Here is a 15,321-nt window from a genome sequence, read left to right on the forward strand (position 1 = left end):
CCCCTCGGCCCGTGGCAGCACCCCTCGTCTTTGCCAAAACAAGAAAAATCCAAGTTTTCCCTTCTTTTTCTTAATTTATAGATTTGAAACTATAACATATACATATTTGTGACCTTCGGCTATTTTGAAGAAAATTGTTGGAGGAATCCAGGAAAAATATTATTTTTTCGATACAGTGTTGCCAAACATGTTATTTTTCAATTTTAAAACTTTAAATCGATTTCTCGTCGAATGAGTATATTTTGATTTCAAAAATTTTGATTCCATCGTGTTTATCAGACATTTTCTAATTGAAAAAGCTTAACTCTCCGAGGTCTTTTGGGCCGTTCCAGAGATACAGCGTTTTTAAGCTTGAAAACCGATTTTCTCTAATATATAAAATAAGTCCAATTTACAAGTTTCGCTAAGAAAGCATTATTCGATGCAATTCAAAGGTGATTTGGGTTGATTTAGACCAAGAAGAATAGAAAACTATGCAAAAATAATAATATGACAGTGTTGCCAGTTTATCAATTATGGATTTATTAGAATGAATAACAATAAATTTCTAAAATTAAAAAAATTATGAATTATAATCCTTATTTCAATTGAAATTCTACCTATGTAAACATTAAGGTTGACGAAAGTATTGCCAGATATTTTAATTTTATTGTAAAAATCTACATGAGAACTTTTGTACCTAATCAAATTATCAAGCAAGAATCATAAAATCTTTTTTAACAATTCTATTACTGTTGGCAACACTGAACCTTGATAGTTTTCATTTGGTGTGCAACTCTCTATTCTTCGAACAAACCTTTAAGGTTGAAGGATTCGCCATTGACATAATCGTCATCAATGAAAATACAAAAGAAGTTTTCTCATTCAAAGCTGAAATTTCGGCAGTGAAATAGTATTTACTGTATTGCGGGTGCAGAATGAAGTACAGTGAATACATTTTCAATTCGAACATTCATGTTTTGAGCGAGAAAACTGCTTTCGTATTTTCAATGATGACGATTATGTCAATGGCGAATCCTTCAACCTTAATAAAGGCAGTAGTGAATTCAAATGTTCACTGAAATTTATTCATGGTTCAGAATAACGCTAATTGATTCCGACTGTTCTTGGTGTATTTTGGCACCGTCCACAAATTACGTAACGCTCTAGGGGGGTCCGTTACGGTCCATACAAAAACTTTTGGATTTTCATACAAAAAAAGTGTTACGGAGGGGGGATGGGGGGTCTAAAAATGTCGATTTTGGCGTTACGTAATAAATGGATGCTGCTTTTTAGTCCGATTGTGAGATCAAAAACAACCTTATGTTCGTTTACTCCGACGCTTCGAGGTGTAGTTATCCAGGCAACTATAGCCTTCAGTACACGCTTTACCAAGTGTGTAAACTTTTCCGCACGCATAATCCAACAGGCCAACATTGACAAAACATCGGAAATGTCAAGCTTTGCTGTTGGTTGATGCGAGCGAAAAAGTTTGCACACTTGGCAAAGCGTGTACTGAAGGCTTAAACAACATTAAGATTGGCCAAAAATGAGTAAGTGACATAGTATTGATAGTTGAGTAATTTGAACTGGTGGTTGGGTAAAAAGGACTTCTACTCTAAGTACTCTGTCTATATGCGAGTTAATGGAGTTAACTGAACTCACTTTTGGGAACTTTCCTTTCCCCGTACAAGTTCAAAACAATGGATAAACAAAAAAATGATTAGCAACTTGTGAAATAACATGCCATCCAGAATGGTTTTTTGTAATTCTGAACTTATTTTTCGGATTTTTTGGCTTTTCAGTCCGATTGTGAGATCAAAAACAACCTTATGTTCTCTTACTCCGATGTTTCGATCCGTATCGGATCTTGAAAAAGATCCGTCGGAGTAAGAGAACATAAGGTTGTGTTTGATCTCACAATCGGACTGAAAAGCCAAAACATCCGAAAAATACACCAAAACGGTCGGAATCAATTAGCGTAATTCTGAACCATGAATAAATTTCAGTGAACATTTGAATTTACCACTGCCCTTATTAAAGGGAAAACTATCAAGGTTTAGTGTTGTCAATAGTAATAAAATTGTAACAAAGGAATTTATGATTCTTGCTTGATAATTTGATTTGATACAAAAGTTCTCATGTAGATTTTTACAATAAAATTAAAATGTCTGGCAACACTTTCGTCAACTTTAATGTTTACATGGGTGGAATTTCAATTGAAATTAGGATTATAATACATAAATTTTAAATTTTAGCAATTTATTGTTATCCATTCTAATAAATCCATAATTGATAAACTGGCAACACTGTCATATTATTATTTTTACATAGTTTTCTATTCTCCTTGGTATAAATTAGCCCAAATCACCTTTAAATTGCATCGAATAATGTTTTCTTAGCGAAACTTGTAAATTGGACTTATTTTATATATTAGAGAAAATCGGTTTTCAAGCTTAAAAACGCTGTATCTCTGGAACGGCCAAAAAGACCTCGGAGAGTTAAGCTGTTTCGATTGGAAAATGTCTGATAAACACGATGGAATCAAATTTTTTGAAATCAAAATATACTCATTCGACGAAAAATCGATTTAAAGTTTTAAAATTGAAAAATAACATGTTTGGCAACACTGTATCGAAAAAATAATATTTTTCCTGGATTCCTCCAACAATTTTCTTTAAAACAGCCAAAGGTCACAAATATGTATATGTTATAGTTTCAAAGCTATAAATTAAGAAAAGGAAGCGAAAACTTGGATTTTTCTTTTATTGGCAAAGACGAGGGGTGCTGCCACGGGCCGAGGGGTGATCCGAACGGCACCAAAATTTGGATTTTTTCTTCCTCCATTTGAACAAACATTCCAACAAAATTTGGTCAAAATCCGTGATGGTCGATAACACGTTTCCACTTTTTCTCGGTCACTTCATATGGAATGACCACATATTTTAATGAATATGTCATTTTAGTTTAAATACACGCTAATAAAAAACTAAAAACTTTGTATTTTATGAACTTTAACACAGATAAAACTCCATATGCTATTACTTTTTAACTACTTATTCGTAATAAAACCATGCTAAAGTTTCAATTATTTCGTTGTCTGGTTGTTTTTTTTAAGTTGTAATATTTTGACAAATAGCTTTTCAAAATCGTTTAATTTTTATTTCGATTTTGGTGTTAAAACACGAATTTTATTCATTTTTTAATTTAGAGATGAATTAGCCGCCAGCTGAATATCCACCTAACAAATATAATACTTATAACTAATTTCTGCAATTCGGCATCATTTCGATATCATAATGACCCATTTTTCCGCACTTGTTCATCATGCAACTGCAATAAGTTGCATAATGAAAAAATAGTTGCATAATGTTCATTATGCAATTTATTTGAGTTGCATTATGCAACTCAAATGGGCTGTATAATGAAAAGATCATTGCATAGCATTTTGTATGTAACTCGTTGCAAAACTCGATTTTTTCAGCTTTCTTCGAATTTATCCAACTCGGCAAACCTCGTTGGATAAATGTATGATCCGTGCTGAAATAATCTACTTTTTGCAACTCGTTACATAAATAACTATTTTGAGCTGGATTTTGAATCTAATTTTTATAAATAACAGTTAATGTCTTGTGAGCCATCTGCTCTAGTAAACAATAAAAGTCCAACTTTCAGCATTTGATTATACAGCTGTTTCATTATACGTCTGTTATTTTGTAAAAATGTGAATGTTAAAACACAGAGAAAATCACAACGGTTGATTCAATTAGTTGGTACTGGTGTTGCTTTTTTGTGAAACTTTGTTTTAAACTTCGCTATCAGTGAAACATAGTGCTTGCTTGTAGTGTCATTGCACAATGGTCCGAGGGCAGTATTTAGGTATCTGGTAATAATATTTTTGCCCAAGTTTTTGCATCAACTATAATAATGTATACCTTAAACCGGGGACAAATTGATCTTAGGGTCGAAATTGATCAGACGTCTTTCCATTAGATTAAGCATACTTTAAAAAGTTTCCCATCAAGTATCGTGGAGGCATAAAACATGGAAAAATTGAGAGTTTTTGAAAATCGATCTTCCTTACATTTTGACCAGGGACATGGTCTTGGCTAGAATCTTGAAACGTCAAAAAACGCAGTAGGCAAGACAAAGTTTGCCGGGTACAGCTAGTATCATATAAATATGATATTTATAAGGATTTTTTTTATGAATAAAATTTAATCTTTAAGTCTTGTTCATAAGATCTTATTCTTATTTTAATATAGAAAAAAAAATGAAAAGGGTGCAAACTTAGAACTTCCGAGGAAGATTCAGAGATTTAGAAAATGATGTGCGGGGTTCGTGTGCGTGGGAAAGTTTGCTAATTAATAACTTGAAGAAGGCACGGTGGTACCCCTCTAGTATGTCATTCTGGGCTTCCACAGGAATTCCATCAGAGATTCCTTCAAGAAATCCTTCACGGTTTTTCTACAAATTTGTTCCAAGACACCTCCAGGAGTTTCCTGTGGGATTTTCAGAAAGTTCTTGATAAGATTCTCCCGAGGTTTATTGAGTAAAGCCTGTATCCGCAATAATCGGGACACAGAAATACAGCTGTAAATCTGTAAGAGATACATTAAAATTGCTCAAATTTGGCCTAATAACATCTTAAGATGTGTTCATTTCACCTACAAAATTTCATGTGAATCGGTGCAGTACTTTTTGTTGTAGCAATGAAAGAGTTGAATGTGCGCCATTGAATTTTGTACAGCCCCTAGTTTTGCTTGTCAGCGCTGTAACTTTTGAATTTGGCAAAGGAAATGGCTGAAATTTCGAACACAAACCTCTCAATCAACATTCGTTGCACAGGCAAAATTTCAAAAAAAAAAAAAAATCGATGCACTATCAACAGTTTTATAGGCGAAACATATACAGTCAGGTTTTTTTTACGCGGGGGATACGTACCGCGTAAAAAAAAACTCAGTTCAAAATTCAAAAAACCGCGTAAAAAAAGTCTCACCATTTCTCGACGAATCATGCAAAAATAAGACGATGAAATTTTTTTTTGTTATGGAGTTTTTTTTTACGCGGATGAAAACCGCGTAAAAAAAACCTGACTGTATTGGGACTGACCGTGATTTTAGCCCCTCAGACAGCAATTAGTCAGCAACCTTTATTGTTTCGATTGTATTATTGAAAGTACTATTCCAATAATCATCAAATTTTGCAGACATAATATACACATAATCAACTGTCTTCTGTGAAAATTTCATGGAAATTGGCAGAGAAATTCAAAAGTTATTAATAGGCAAATATTGCACATGAAAAACACGAAAAATTTTCTCTATCACTCATCCCTATCAACACCAGTAGCTTTCAAACCATTTGATAAAAGTTGATGAAATTCTGCAAGAAAATGTCTCTATAAGTATCATAACTGCTAACGAAATTTCATAATTATCATCACAGAGCTTTGAACTCTAGCGTTAAAGAACCATCTACTACGCGAATGAAAATTGACCATGATTGTACAAAATGCTCAAAACCACGTCTGTTTGTTTTTCATCCAGTAATGCATCGATTTTTATAAAATTTGGCAAAAATAATAAACATACACCAAAGAGTTCTCAGTCAATTATTTGGCCAATTTTACCGATTCATTACAGAGCTACAGCCATACTTCTGTGTCTCGATTATTGCGGCTTTATTCCTTCAGAAGTTCCTTCTGGAGTTCTTCCAGGAGTTTCAATTGAGATTTCTGAAGAGGTTCCATCTGAAATTCCTTCAGGGGCTCTTGTCAGAATCCCCAGGAAGTATTCCCGAGATTCTTCGAGAGGATTTTTCTGGGATTTCTTAAGAAATACTTAAGGAAATACTTGGGATCACTTAATTAGTTCCTAAATTCCTTCAGAAATTTTTCCGAAATTTCCCTAGAAATTAGGTAATTTTGAGATGAGATTGCTCCAGGAATTCCATCCAGGATAATCTAAAAGATTATCACGGAAGATTCTTCTGGGAATTTCTTCCGTGGTTTATTCACAAATATATTTTAGGATTCCTCTAGGATTTTCTTCTGTAATTCGTCAGAGAGCTCCATCTGAGAATGTTTTAGAAGTTTCTTCAAAAATTCTCTCTGATATCCTTTCTGAGATTCCTAAAAGGTTCCTCCAGGTTCTCTTTCCAGGATTTTTTCAGATATTCCTTCTGGGACTTTCAGGGATTTGTTCCGGTATTTCTATAGGAGCTTTGGGAATTCTCCAGGATTCTCAATAGTTTTTTTTCTCAATAGTTTTTTTTTTTTTTGAATGTCATCAGAACTTTTTTTTTGACTTCAGAAAAATATTCCTGAGAATTTTTGCAACTTCTCCCGGGATTTCATCCGGAATTCCTGCAGAAACTCCTTCCAAAATTCCGTCTGAGATTCCTTCCATGGGTTCCATGCAAGATTCCTTTCGGAGTTTCTTCCTGGATTTCTTCAGGAAATCTTTCTGAGATCCTTCCAGGAATGTTACAAGAGCTTCTTTCAGTATTACATACTCAAAAAACTTCTCCGAGATTCTTGCAAGAGCTCCTTCCGGGATTCTTTCAGTAACTACTCCTGGGCTTGCTCTAAGAATTCCGAGAAATTATTAGAATTCCTGCAGATCCTTCTGGAATTTCTGCTGATGTTCGTTCTGGAACTATTTCGCATGTGTCTAATGGACGTCCTCCCAGAGTTTATTAGGGAGTATTTTATGAAATTAATTCCTCCTGAATGGTTCACCTCCAACAGGAGTTCCTGGAAGAATTTCAGATGGAACCTTTCAGGAATCTCAGAGAAAATTAGAAATCTCAGCAGAAGATTCCGAAGGATTCCCAAGGAAGAATCTCATCAAGAATATAGAGCACTGCATTGTTTTGGGATTTTGACGTTTCTTGGCCTTGTTGTTTACAGAATTTCTGTAGGAGTGAAAGAGAAGGAAAGAACTTCGTGCCCTATAAATTAGAATCATATTTTCAGGCCTGCGATAGAACTTTAAGGTTTTAATCAGAATGCACTTTTTGCATATCTGCAATATTGAACAATTTTTTAGGCATTACTATTGATAAGATCTATCAGAAAGTGCTTACTATGACAAACGTTTGATGACTAACCACCTTGTACGTATTTGGCGTCACAGTATGGAAATTAAAACAAACTTCATTCCAATCGCTGAGATTACAATGATCGTTTTATTTCTGTACATCCCCAACCGAGTGCCCTGTTATAAGCAATCGTGTGGATGACCACATTTAGTCGCTAAATGTTCCACACCGTGGTTTTTGAACTTCGTTGAACGATATTCCAATGCTCCAGCAGTCGATTTTGATTCTCTTTGCACCAAAATGAAGATAATTATTTATATTACTTAATTACTTATAGTACTTAAAAATTTTAAAAATGTTTCGAGAAAGTAGCTAATTTTTTGGCGTTAAGTCAAAATTTGTCATTTTTTACGATGGTGTCCCGTTACGCTCTATTTCTCGATATTTCTTGAAGTAAACTGTTCCAATTTTCCTTTACAATGTATGAAATGAATCTTCTAATCAAATCTGATCGTTTGATATACTGCAAGTCCAACGAGCAAAGTCCAACATCAAAATTACAGCAAATCGAAAACATGATTTGTATTCAGCAACAAATTGATATCACATTTTGATATCAGTTTATATTTACTTAATTTGATTTCAAATTTTGTTTTCGGTTTGCTGTCATTTTAAATCATTGTTAATATTTAGTGTTAGAATAGTTTTAAATCTTTTAGTAAACTATGTAAAGTAATTCTAGGGATATATCATTAATGCAATTATATATTATTGCATTTATGATTTGATATCAACCAAATAATTCTATATTTAAAGATTTTTTTATTTTTCTTGCGCTGATAACAAAAACAGTTATCAATTTGCTATCATCGATAGCAGGAATTGTTTTCAACTTGCTGTCACAGGAACATTTTTCTGCTCTCATTTTTGATGTTTTAACCGTTAAAACGACCAAAACGACAACAACCTGAGTTATCAAAATTTGCAATATCACAACATCAAAATTAGTTTTCAATTTGCTATCAGACTTTGCTCGGGTGGTTGGCATGTATTTGACAGCATACCCATTTTTGGAAGCAAAAGTGTGATTCTCATGCAAAACGTAACGCGTGGAATGTGTCATATGACTCAAAAATGAAAAGTTCTATTCCATAGTTGAGTTGAAACGAGGATTACACTGATCATTTTTTTTAAAGATGCAGCAAACAAATGCAAACATCATTCTGTCTATCTCATGTATCAAATATAACTTCATTTTGATATGAAAATTCAAACTGTTGAAAATCAAAACCATACCAGATCGTTTCGCGTTTCTTGAGCATAACCCTGGCATTTTTTTGAAGCGCAAAAAAAGCAGCACTAATGTCTCAATTACGCTCATTAAAGTAGACGGTGCGTAGTGCATTTATGGACCGACAAGTGAAAAAACCAGACCAAGAAAAATATGTTCGGAAAAACGGTTGGCCAGCCAGCCAGAGAGCCAGCTAGTCAGTCCCCCCTGAGGGGAGAGGAAAGAATGCTGATAGTACAAGTATAGCCATATAGAAGATGTAGGTACCTAGGGGTATAGCGAAAAAGAGCGTGCGCGGGCATCCAACAGACGACAGAAAAAGTGAACGCATTCAGAAAAGGTCGCTACAAGAGGAATGCGATAGCAGCCGAGAGGTGAGTGAACAATTACAGTATGAGGAGAGAAATATGTGTATTGCTACATCTAAATTAGGTTCATTTGTGATTCATACTGTGCACGGGGCCGGTTAGTAATTTAAAATCAATTTAGACAGGAGATGATTTCAGGCCAAACCTCTGGAAAAATGTTCTTTGCATATCAATATTACAATAAGAGGGACGATATGATTTGAATTTTTCCTTATTTCAAGACATAATAAACACTCTACTTTTTTCAATTTATGATAGGTGGAATTTTGGTGAATTTAGTAAAACAAGTTACAGCATTTTTGCTCAATTAAAGCTAAGATCATTCAAACATTCTATAGTGGTCGGCAGCAAAGTTTTGCTGCAGCCCTGCAAGTCTTGTAACAGTTCGAAAATACATTGTGTTGAAGCTTACAGTTCAGAAAATTCAAAAAAATCACGGAGTGTTAAATGCTGATCTATTTTTGTAAATATTTCGAAAATTTACCAAACAGAAAGTTTGAATAAAAAAATATCAGCAAAGTTTCTGTTGATAATAAGCAAAGTTTTGTTTTGCACAGTTCATATAAATAAAACCAGTTCATATAAATGCAGCGTACAAAATCTCCCACAGATTTAGCGCGAAATTCCTTGAAATAGCCTAAATACAAAAAAAAACAGATTGCAAAAGGAAAGCAGTGCTACGGTGGTTAAAAAAACGGTTAGTATCTATAGTATACAGGTGATCTTTCAAGCATACCGGGAAACAAGACGAAAGGAAAATATAGAAACGCTATTATTACTCACACTTTCCGAGGATATTTTCGCCATGAACTCTTCGTTCGGTGTTCCCAATATTTCCATTATTAGGTTTAATTGATGGATGTCTGTTGTAGTTGTTGTTGTCATGGTGGAGGTGGTGGCGGTGGTCAGAGGTATAGTTATTCAGCGAAAAGTTTTGAGTTTATGAATTGAGAGAAAATCACGTGTCACATTGCATCTTACGGGGTGAGTACGTTCGGTTGAAGAACGTGGTTTTGATGAAATTTCAGTTAGAACATGGAAACGTAGCATGTGTATGTTTATGTGTTTGTAGTAGGTAGCACGCAAATGGTAAAGTGAACGCTGTATTTTGTTTACGTATTCGCTAGTTAACGATGTGGAGGGTAATTTTACGGATTAGTTAGCGCGATGCATTCGTATGGTTAATGGCAGAACGGGCTGTTTCGGTGATCAATGGTACATGCCAGTTGTGAGATTTATGTTTTGTTTACATGAGGGTAATTTTTTGGAGATTTTTGGTATTCTTGAACCCAACTCAAACGATTTTTCTATACGTTTGAAGGCTAAATGCAATCAATTTCAAAAGTGACAAAAATAAATAAAAAAACGACTTCAGTTGTTAGTGTACACTAACATAAGTTGATATACATACTACAGAGCAATAGCTCGGAACAAAACACCACGATCAAATACGGAAGTGAAACCACCTCGGCAGGGCTTCTATTTTGGGCATTTTTGCGCTATAATTTTGAACCAATTGACTTAATTTTTTGTACGCTTCAAGCACATAGAAACAGACGTAACACCATTCAAAACATCAATCGATAAATTCAAATATAATTTAATTTCCGCGTTCCTTCCACCAGAGGCGCTAGTGTTCAATCGCTTTGACGTTTGACAGTGTACACGTTGCTGAATGATGCAAACGAAAATTACAGGGTGATTTGTGTAGTGCAGGGTTGAAAGTTGCCTGTCAACTGGGAACAAATTTCGCATACCCTCTATCATGTTTTAGAACCAATAGAATAACGTAACTGCCAAAAAAAATCAATTTTTGTTTTCATAATTGATTTTAATACCATTTTATCATGCTGTAAGCAAATCAGTATGTGATTCACGCATAAAGGATGGTTTATTCAACATATTGATTGAAAAATGTCATTCTGAAAAAAATCTGTGTTCTGCTTTCACCATTATGAAATATTAACCTCTACTCTCGTTTGTTTTTGTTATTGTTTTGTTTGAGGTGCGAAAATCGGTTGAAAATTGAAAACTCTGGGCGATTATTTTGCTCAAATGTGAGGATAATTCATTGGCACTTGCCAACCCAGACTCAACAAATGTCGATAATGATCGAAAATACTGATCATAAGCATCAAAATCGAGAGAAAAACACTGATGTTTATGTTTACAAACCATTAAACAGAAGATGTTTACAAATTAGAACCAACAGTAGATGGCGCGCATGTGGGCATGTATGAGTAGGCGTAAAGGGTAGGATCTTTCACCCCTGGTGTAGTGATGTACGTGTTAGACAACCGTCAAATCGAAATCCTTCATAGCTGACATTGTTTCACGCGGTTCTACCAACAGGTTTCAGTGTGTTCATGAAAAAGACACTAGGTAAAAGTTTTTGATGAGTTTCCTCTAAGAGCTACATCTGTTTGTCTGTGCTTTAAGTTACGTATAGTATTAGAGCGGCCCACATTTGCATGACGAAAAAAGGGTTGACAAAACCCACAGGGCAACCCCTCAGATTATCGGATCATCGCTACATCTTTTTTGAACATTTAAACGTTACTTTAGCAAGCTTTGCATTCCAGGAATCTTCGGTCAACCATCTGGGATCTCTATTGATTTGGTTGTGACCAAATCCGTGGATAGTCACCATCCACTGACACTCCAAGTGCTTTAGATGATGCCGTTGATACTACAACGTCCTTCATCATGGAAGCTGTTGAACAATCTTGCCCTCTGCGGTATGTGAAGACTACAAGGGGAACTCTGATCTGGCCAAACTCAGGAAAAAGCTCTTCGGTCTGCTGAATGATCAGGCTGGTAAAACCTTTGTTCAAATGTTTCCAGTTTGAATGAAGTCAGTCGAATGAACAAAATCCTTGTGAAATCACGGGATTTCCGAGTGAACGTACTTCATTTGTCAAATGACGATTTCACTTCCTCTGATGAGGAAGTTCTGGAGTGCTTATTCAGTACACACTCCCCACTTTTCGGATGGACCTGATGTCTTTTCTTGCAGTTATGATTCTCTGGCTTTGGCTCAGAATATCGTAAACATAAATTCGATTGAGTTGGCACTAAGCAGCTTTGCGCCTTTCAAATAACCTGGAGCAGATGGGATATATTCTGTTTTGCTGCACAAGGGATTTGATTACTTCAAACATGTTTAAAAAACTACTTGTTTGCAGTTTTGCAACAGGGTATACTCTCAAACCTAGGCGGGACATTACTGTAAGTGAAGTGAAGAGTTTCAGGTCTATCAGTTTGACCTCTTTTTTCCTGAAATGCTTAGAACGCATTGTCGATCATTAAATCCACGATGTTCATTTGGCTAACATGCCTCTTCATGTGAACCAACATGCCTACCAATCTGGTAACTACACTACTGTGACTATTTTACACGTTGTTTACGATATTGAGCAAGAATTCACTCAAAAGCAATCTTGTTTCGGTGTTTGCTTAGTTATCGAGGATGCTTTTGATCGCGTGCCTTTCGATGCCATACTGGAAGCCGCACGGAGTCATAGTATATCTCCATTTACCAAATGCTCAAAACTCGATATCTCTTTTCGATATTGCGTCAAGCAGCGATTAGGAAATTGAGTGTTTGTGGATGCCCCCAAGGGGGAGTCTTGTCAACACTTTTGTGGAATCTCGTAGCAGATACGCTATCGAGGCAACTCAATAATAGCGGTTTTCCTACTTATGATTTTTGCCGACGACCACCTAACATTGCTAGTTGAATTTGGTATGGGATACATAGCACGGGATACAGATTTTCCAAAAAATCATCTGGCATCCCTGTTTCGCAATAACTCTGAACATATGAATTTTTGAAAAAGGATGCTACATTTTTCCTTTTTTTATGAACCATGAATATAATGTGATGTATGTATCTATCACCGTGATGAAGAACCCATATTTAAGTTCATTTCCAATGTTATTGAGTTCTCTTAACATTTCTAAAATTAGTGAGCGAATGGAAAACAGGTATGAATAAAAACATCTACCATGCACAAAAATAAATGACAAATGCGATTTTAATGAGATATGAGACGATTGTTAATCGAGCAGTCATGGTCGTGCGAATAATGAAATCATTAGCATGCATATACACGATACACCCATCCACACACAAGCACGTGCCAATCAACGCTCTCTATAATACAGGTTATCAATAGTTGCCGGACCCAAGGCATCACCCACCAACGATTCAACCAACAACGGTCAACATTCACCATAATGTGAGCATTCTGACAAAATCGATATAAGAAACCAAATAGTTCCACACGGAAATATATGTATGAATTAAGAAAAGGATACGGTCTGTCCCGGGGAACAGCGTTCGTCCCGTCAGCAGCTCGGCCATGATGCACCCAACGGACCAAATGTCCACCGTCTGGTTGTAGTGCATCCAGTTGAGCATGATTTCCGGCGCCCGGTACCACCGAGTCGCGACGTAGCCGGTCATTTCGTTCTCTGTGGGGCGGGCCAGACCGAAGTCTAGAATTTTCAGCTCGCAATCTTCGTTCACCGCGATGTTGGACGGCTTCAAATCCTGCAAAGGAAAGAAATATGTTTTGGGAAACTTAATGAGTACACTGCTTTGTATAGTTTTTCTATACATTATATATTTATTTAAATCTTTTGTTTTTTTTTTGTGATATATAGCTGTCGATTTATACCCTGGTTTTATTTACATTCTTATCAGAAACTCAGGAATTTTGGCGTAACATTTAAAAAAAATCAGAGATGTTACTTTGCAAACTTTGCGTTTCAGGAATCCCCGGTCAACCAATTGGGATCTCTTAACTGATTTGGTTGCGGCCAAACTTCAAGAATACTCACCATCCATTGACACTCCAAGTGATTTAGATAATGCCGTCGATACTACAACGACCTTGGTCATGGAAGCTTTTGAAGAAGCTTGCCCTCTGCGGTCTGTGAGGACTCTCAAAGGAACCCCTTTGTGGAACTCTGATTTGGTGAAGCTCAGGAAACAATGTAGGAATAGTTGGAATAGACGACGTTCGGCTGACTCGGAGGCTTTCAGGTCGTCTCGCAAGGCCTACAGAAAAGCTCTCCGATCTGCTGAACAATCCGGCTGGAAACACCTTTGTACAAATGTTTCCAGGCTGAGTGAAGTCAGTCGGTTAAACAAAATCCTTGCGAAATCTAAGGATTTCCGAGTGAACGAACTTCGTGTGTCAAATGGCGATCTGACTTCATCTGATGAGGAAGTTCTGGACTACTTATTCAGCACACACTTCCCTGGATGTGTGGATATTACATCTTCGGATGAACCTGATGTCTTTTCTTGTAGTTATGATTCTTTAGCTTCGGCTCGGAGTATTGTAACTATAGAATCGATTGAGTGGGCACTTAATAGCTTTGCTCCTTTCAAATCTCCTGGGGCAGATGGGATTTATCCTATTTTGCTTCAGAAGGGATTTGATTATTTCAAACATGTTTTGAAAAAACTACTTGTTAGCAGTTTTGCTACAGGGTATATTCCCAAATCCTGGAGGGATATTACTGTAAAGTTTATTCCGAAAGTGGGTCGTGCGTCGTATGAATAAGCAAAGAGTTTCAGACCTATCAGTTTGACCTCTTTTCTCCTGAAATGCTTAGAACGCATTGTGGATCATCACATCCGTGATGTTCATCTGGCCAACGTGCCTCTTCATGTGAACCAACATGCCTACCAATCGGGTAAGTCCACTGTGACTCTTTTACACAAGGTTGTTTACGATATCGAGAAAACATTCGCTCAAAAGCAATCTTGTTTGGGTGTTTTCTTACATATTGAGGGTGCCTTTGACAATGTGCCATTCGATGCCATATTGGAAGCCGCACGGAGTCATGATATATCTCCAATGATTTCCAATTGGATTCATCAAATGCTTAAAAACCGATATCTCTTCTCGACATTGCGTCTAGCAGCGATTATGAAATTGAGTGTTTGTGGATGCCCCCAAGGGGAGTCTTGTTACCGCTTTTGTGGAATCTCGTAGCAGATACGCTATTGAGGCAACTCAATAATAGCGGTTTTCCTACTAATGATTTTGCCGACGACTACCTAGCATTGTTAGTTGGTATGTGCATCACCACCCTTTTCGACCTGATGCAAAGCGCCCTTCAGGTATTTGAGAGATGGTGTCGCCAATATGGCCTTTCGGTTAATCCGAGTAAAACATCTCTTGTTCTTTTTACGGAAAGGCAAAACTGTAATGGCGTTCGACCTTTGCGTCTCTTTGATTCTGAAATCGATTTGACTGAGCAGGTAAAGTTCGTTGGAGTCATTCTTGATTCCAAGCTTTCGAGGACACCTCACATTGAGTTCAGAATCAAGAAAGCTTGTATGGCCTTCGAGCAACGCCGGCGAACCTTTGGTACAACTTGGGGTCTAAAACCCAAATATATCAAATGGATCTACACAACTATTGTTCGGCCAATATTGGCCTATGAATGTCTTGTGTGGTGGCAAAAGGGCGAAAAGAGAACGATCCAATCAAAGCTAGGCCATCTCCAAAGGATGTGCTTAATGGCGATGTCTGGAGCGTTTTCTTCAACTTGCAGGGCAGCGCTCGAAGTTCTCTTTGACGTTGTTCCACTTCATTTCATTGTTCATTCATCTCAAAC

General features: G+C 36.5%; 1 protein-coding gene across 3 annotated transcripts in view; it reads right to left on the reverse strand.

Annotated features, from left to right (window-relative positions):
• LOC109420146 (mitogen-activated protein kinase p38b) overlaps positions 1 to 15,321 on the reverse strand; it is a 43,087-nt gene that overhangs the window by 6,570 nt on the left and 21,196 nt on the right. For 2 of the 3 annotated variants that reach the window (XM_029868482.2, XM_029868483.2), the window contains exons 4-5: positions 13,003 to 13,237; positions 9,466 to 9,545 (exon numbers count right to left, since the gene is read on the reverse strand). In XM_029868482.2, coding sequence (XP_029724342.1) covers positions 9,466 to 9,545; positions 13,003 to 13,237 — 315 coding nt within the window. The remainder of the gene's footprint in view (positions 1 to 9,465; positions 9,546 to 13,002; positions 13,238 to 15,321) is intronic. The other variant, XM_029868484.2, reaches the window with a different exon arrangement.

This window comes from Aedes albopictus, chromosome 3 (genome assembly GCF_035046485.1).
Source record: "Aedes albopictus strain Foshan chromosome 3, AalbF5, whole genome shotgun sequence".
Taxonomy (NCBI): Eukaryota; Metazoa; Arthropoda; class Insecta; order Diptera; family Culicidae; genus Aedes; species Aedes albopictus.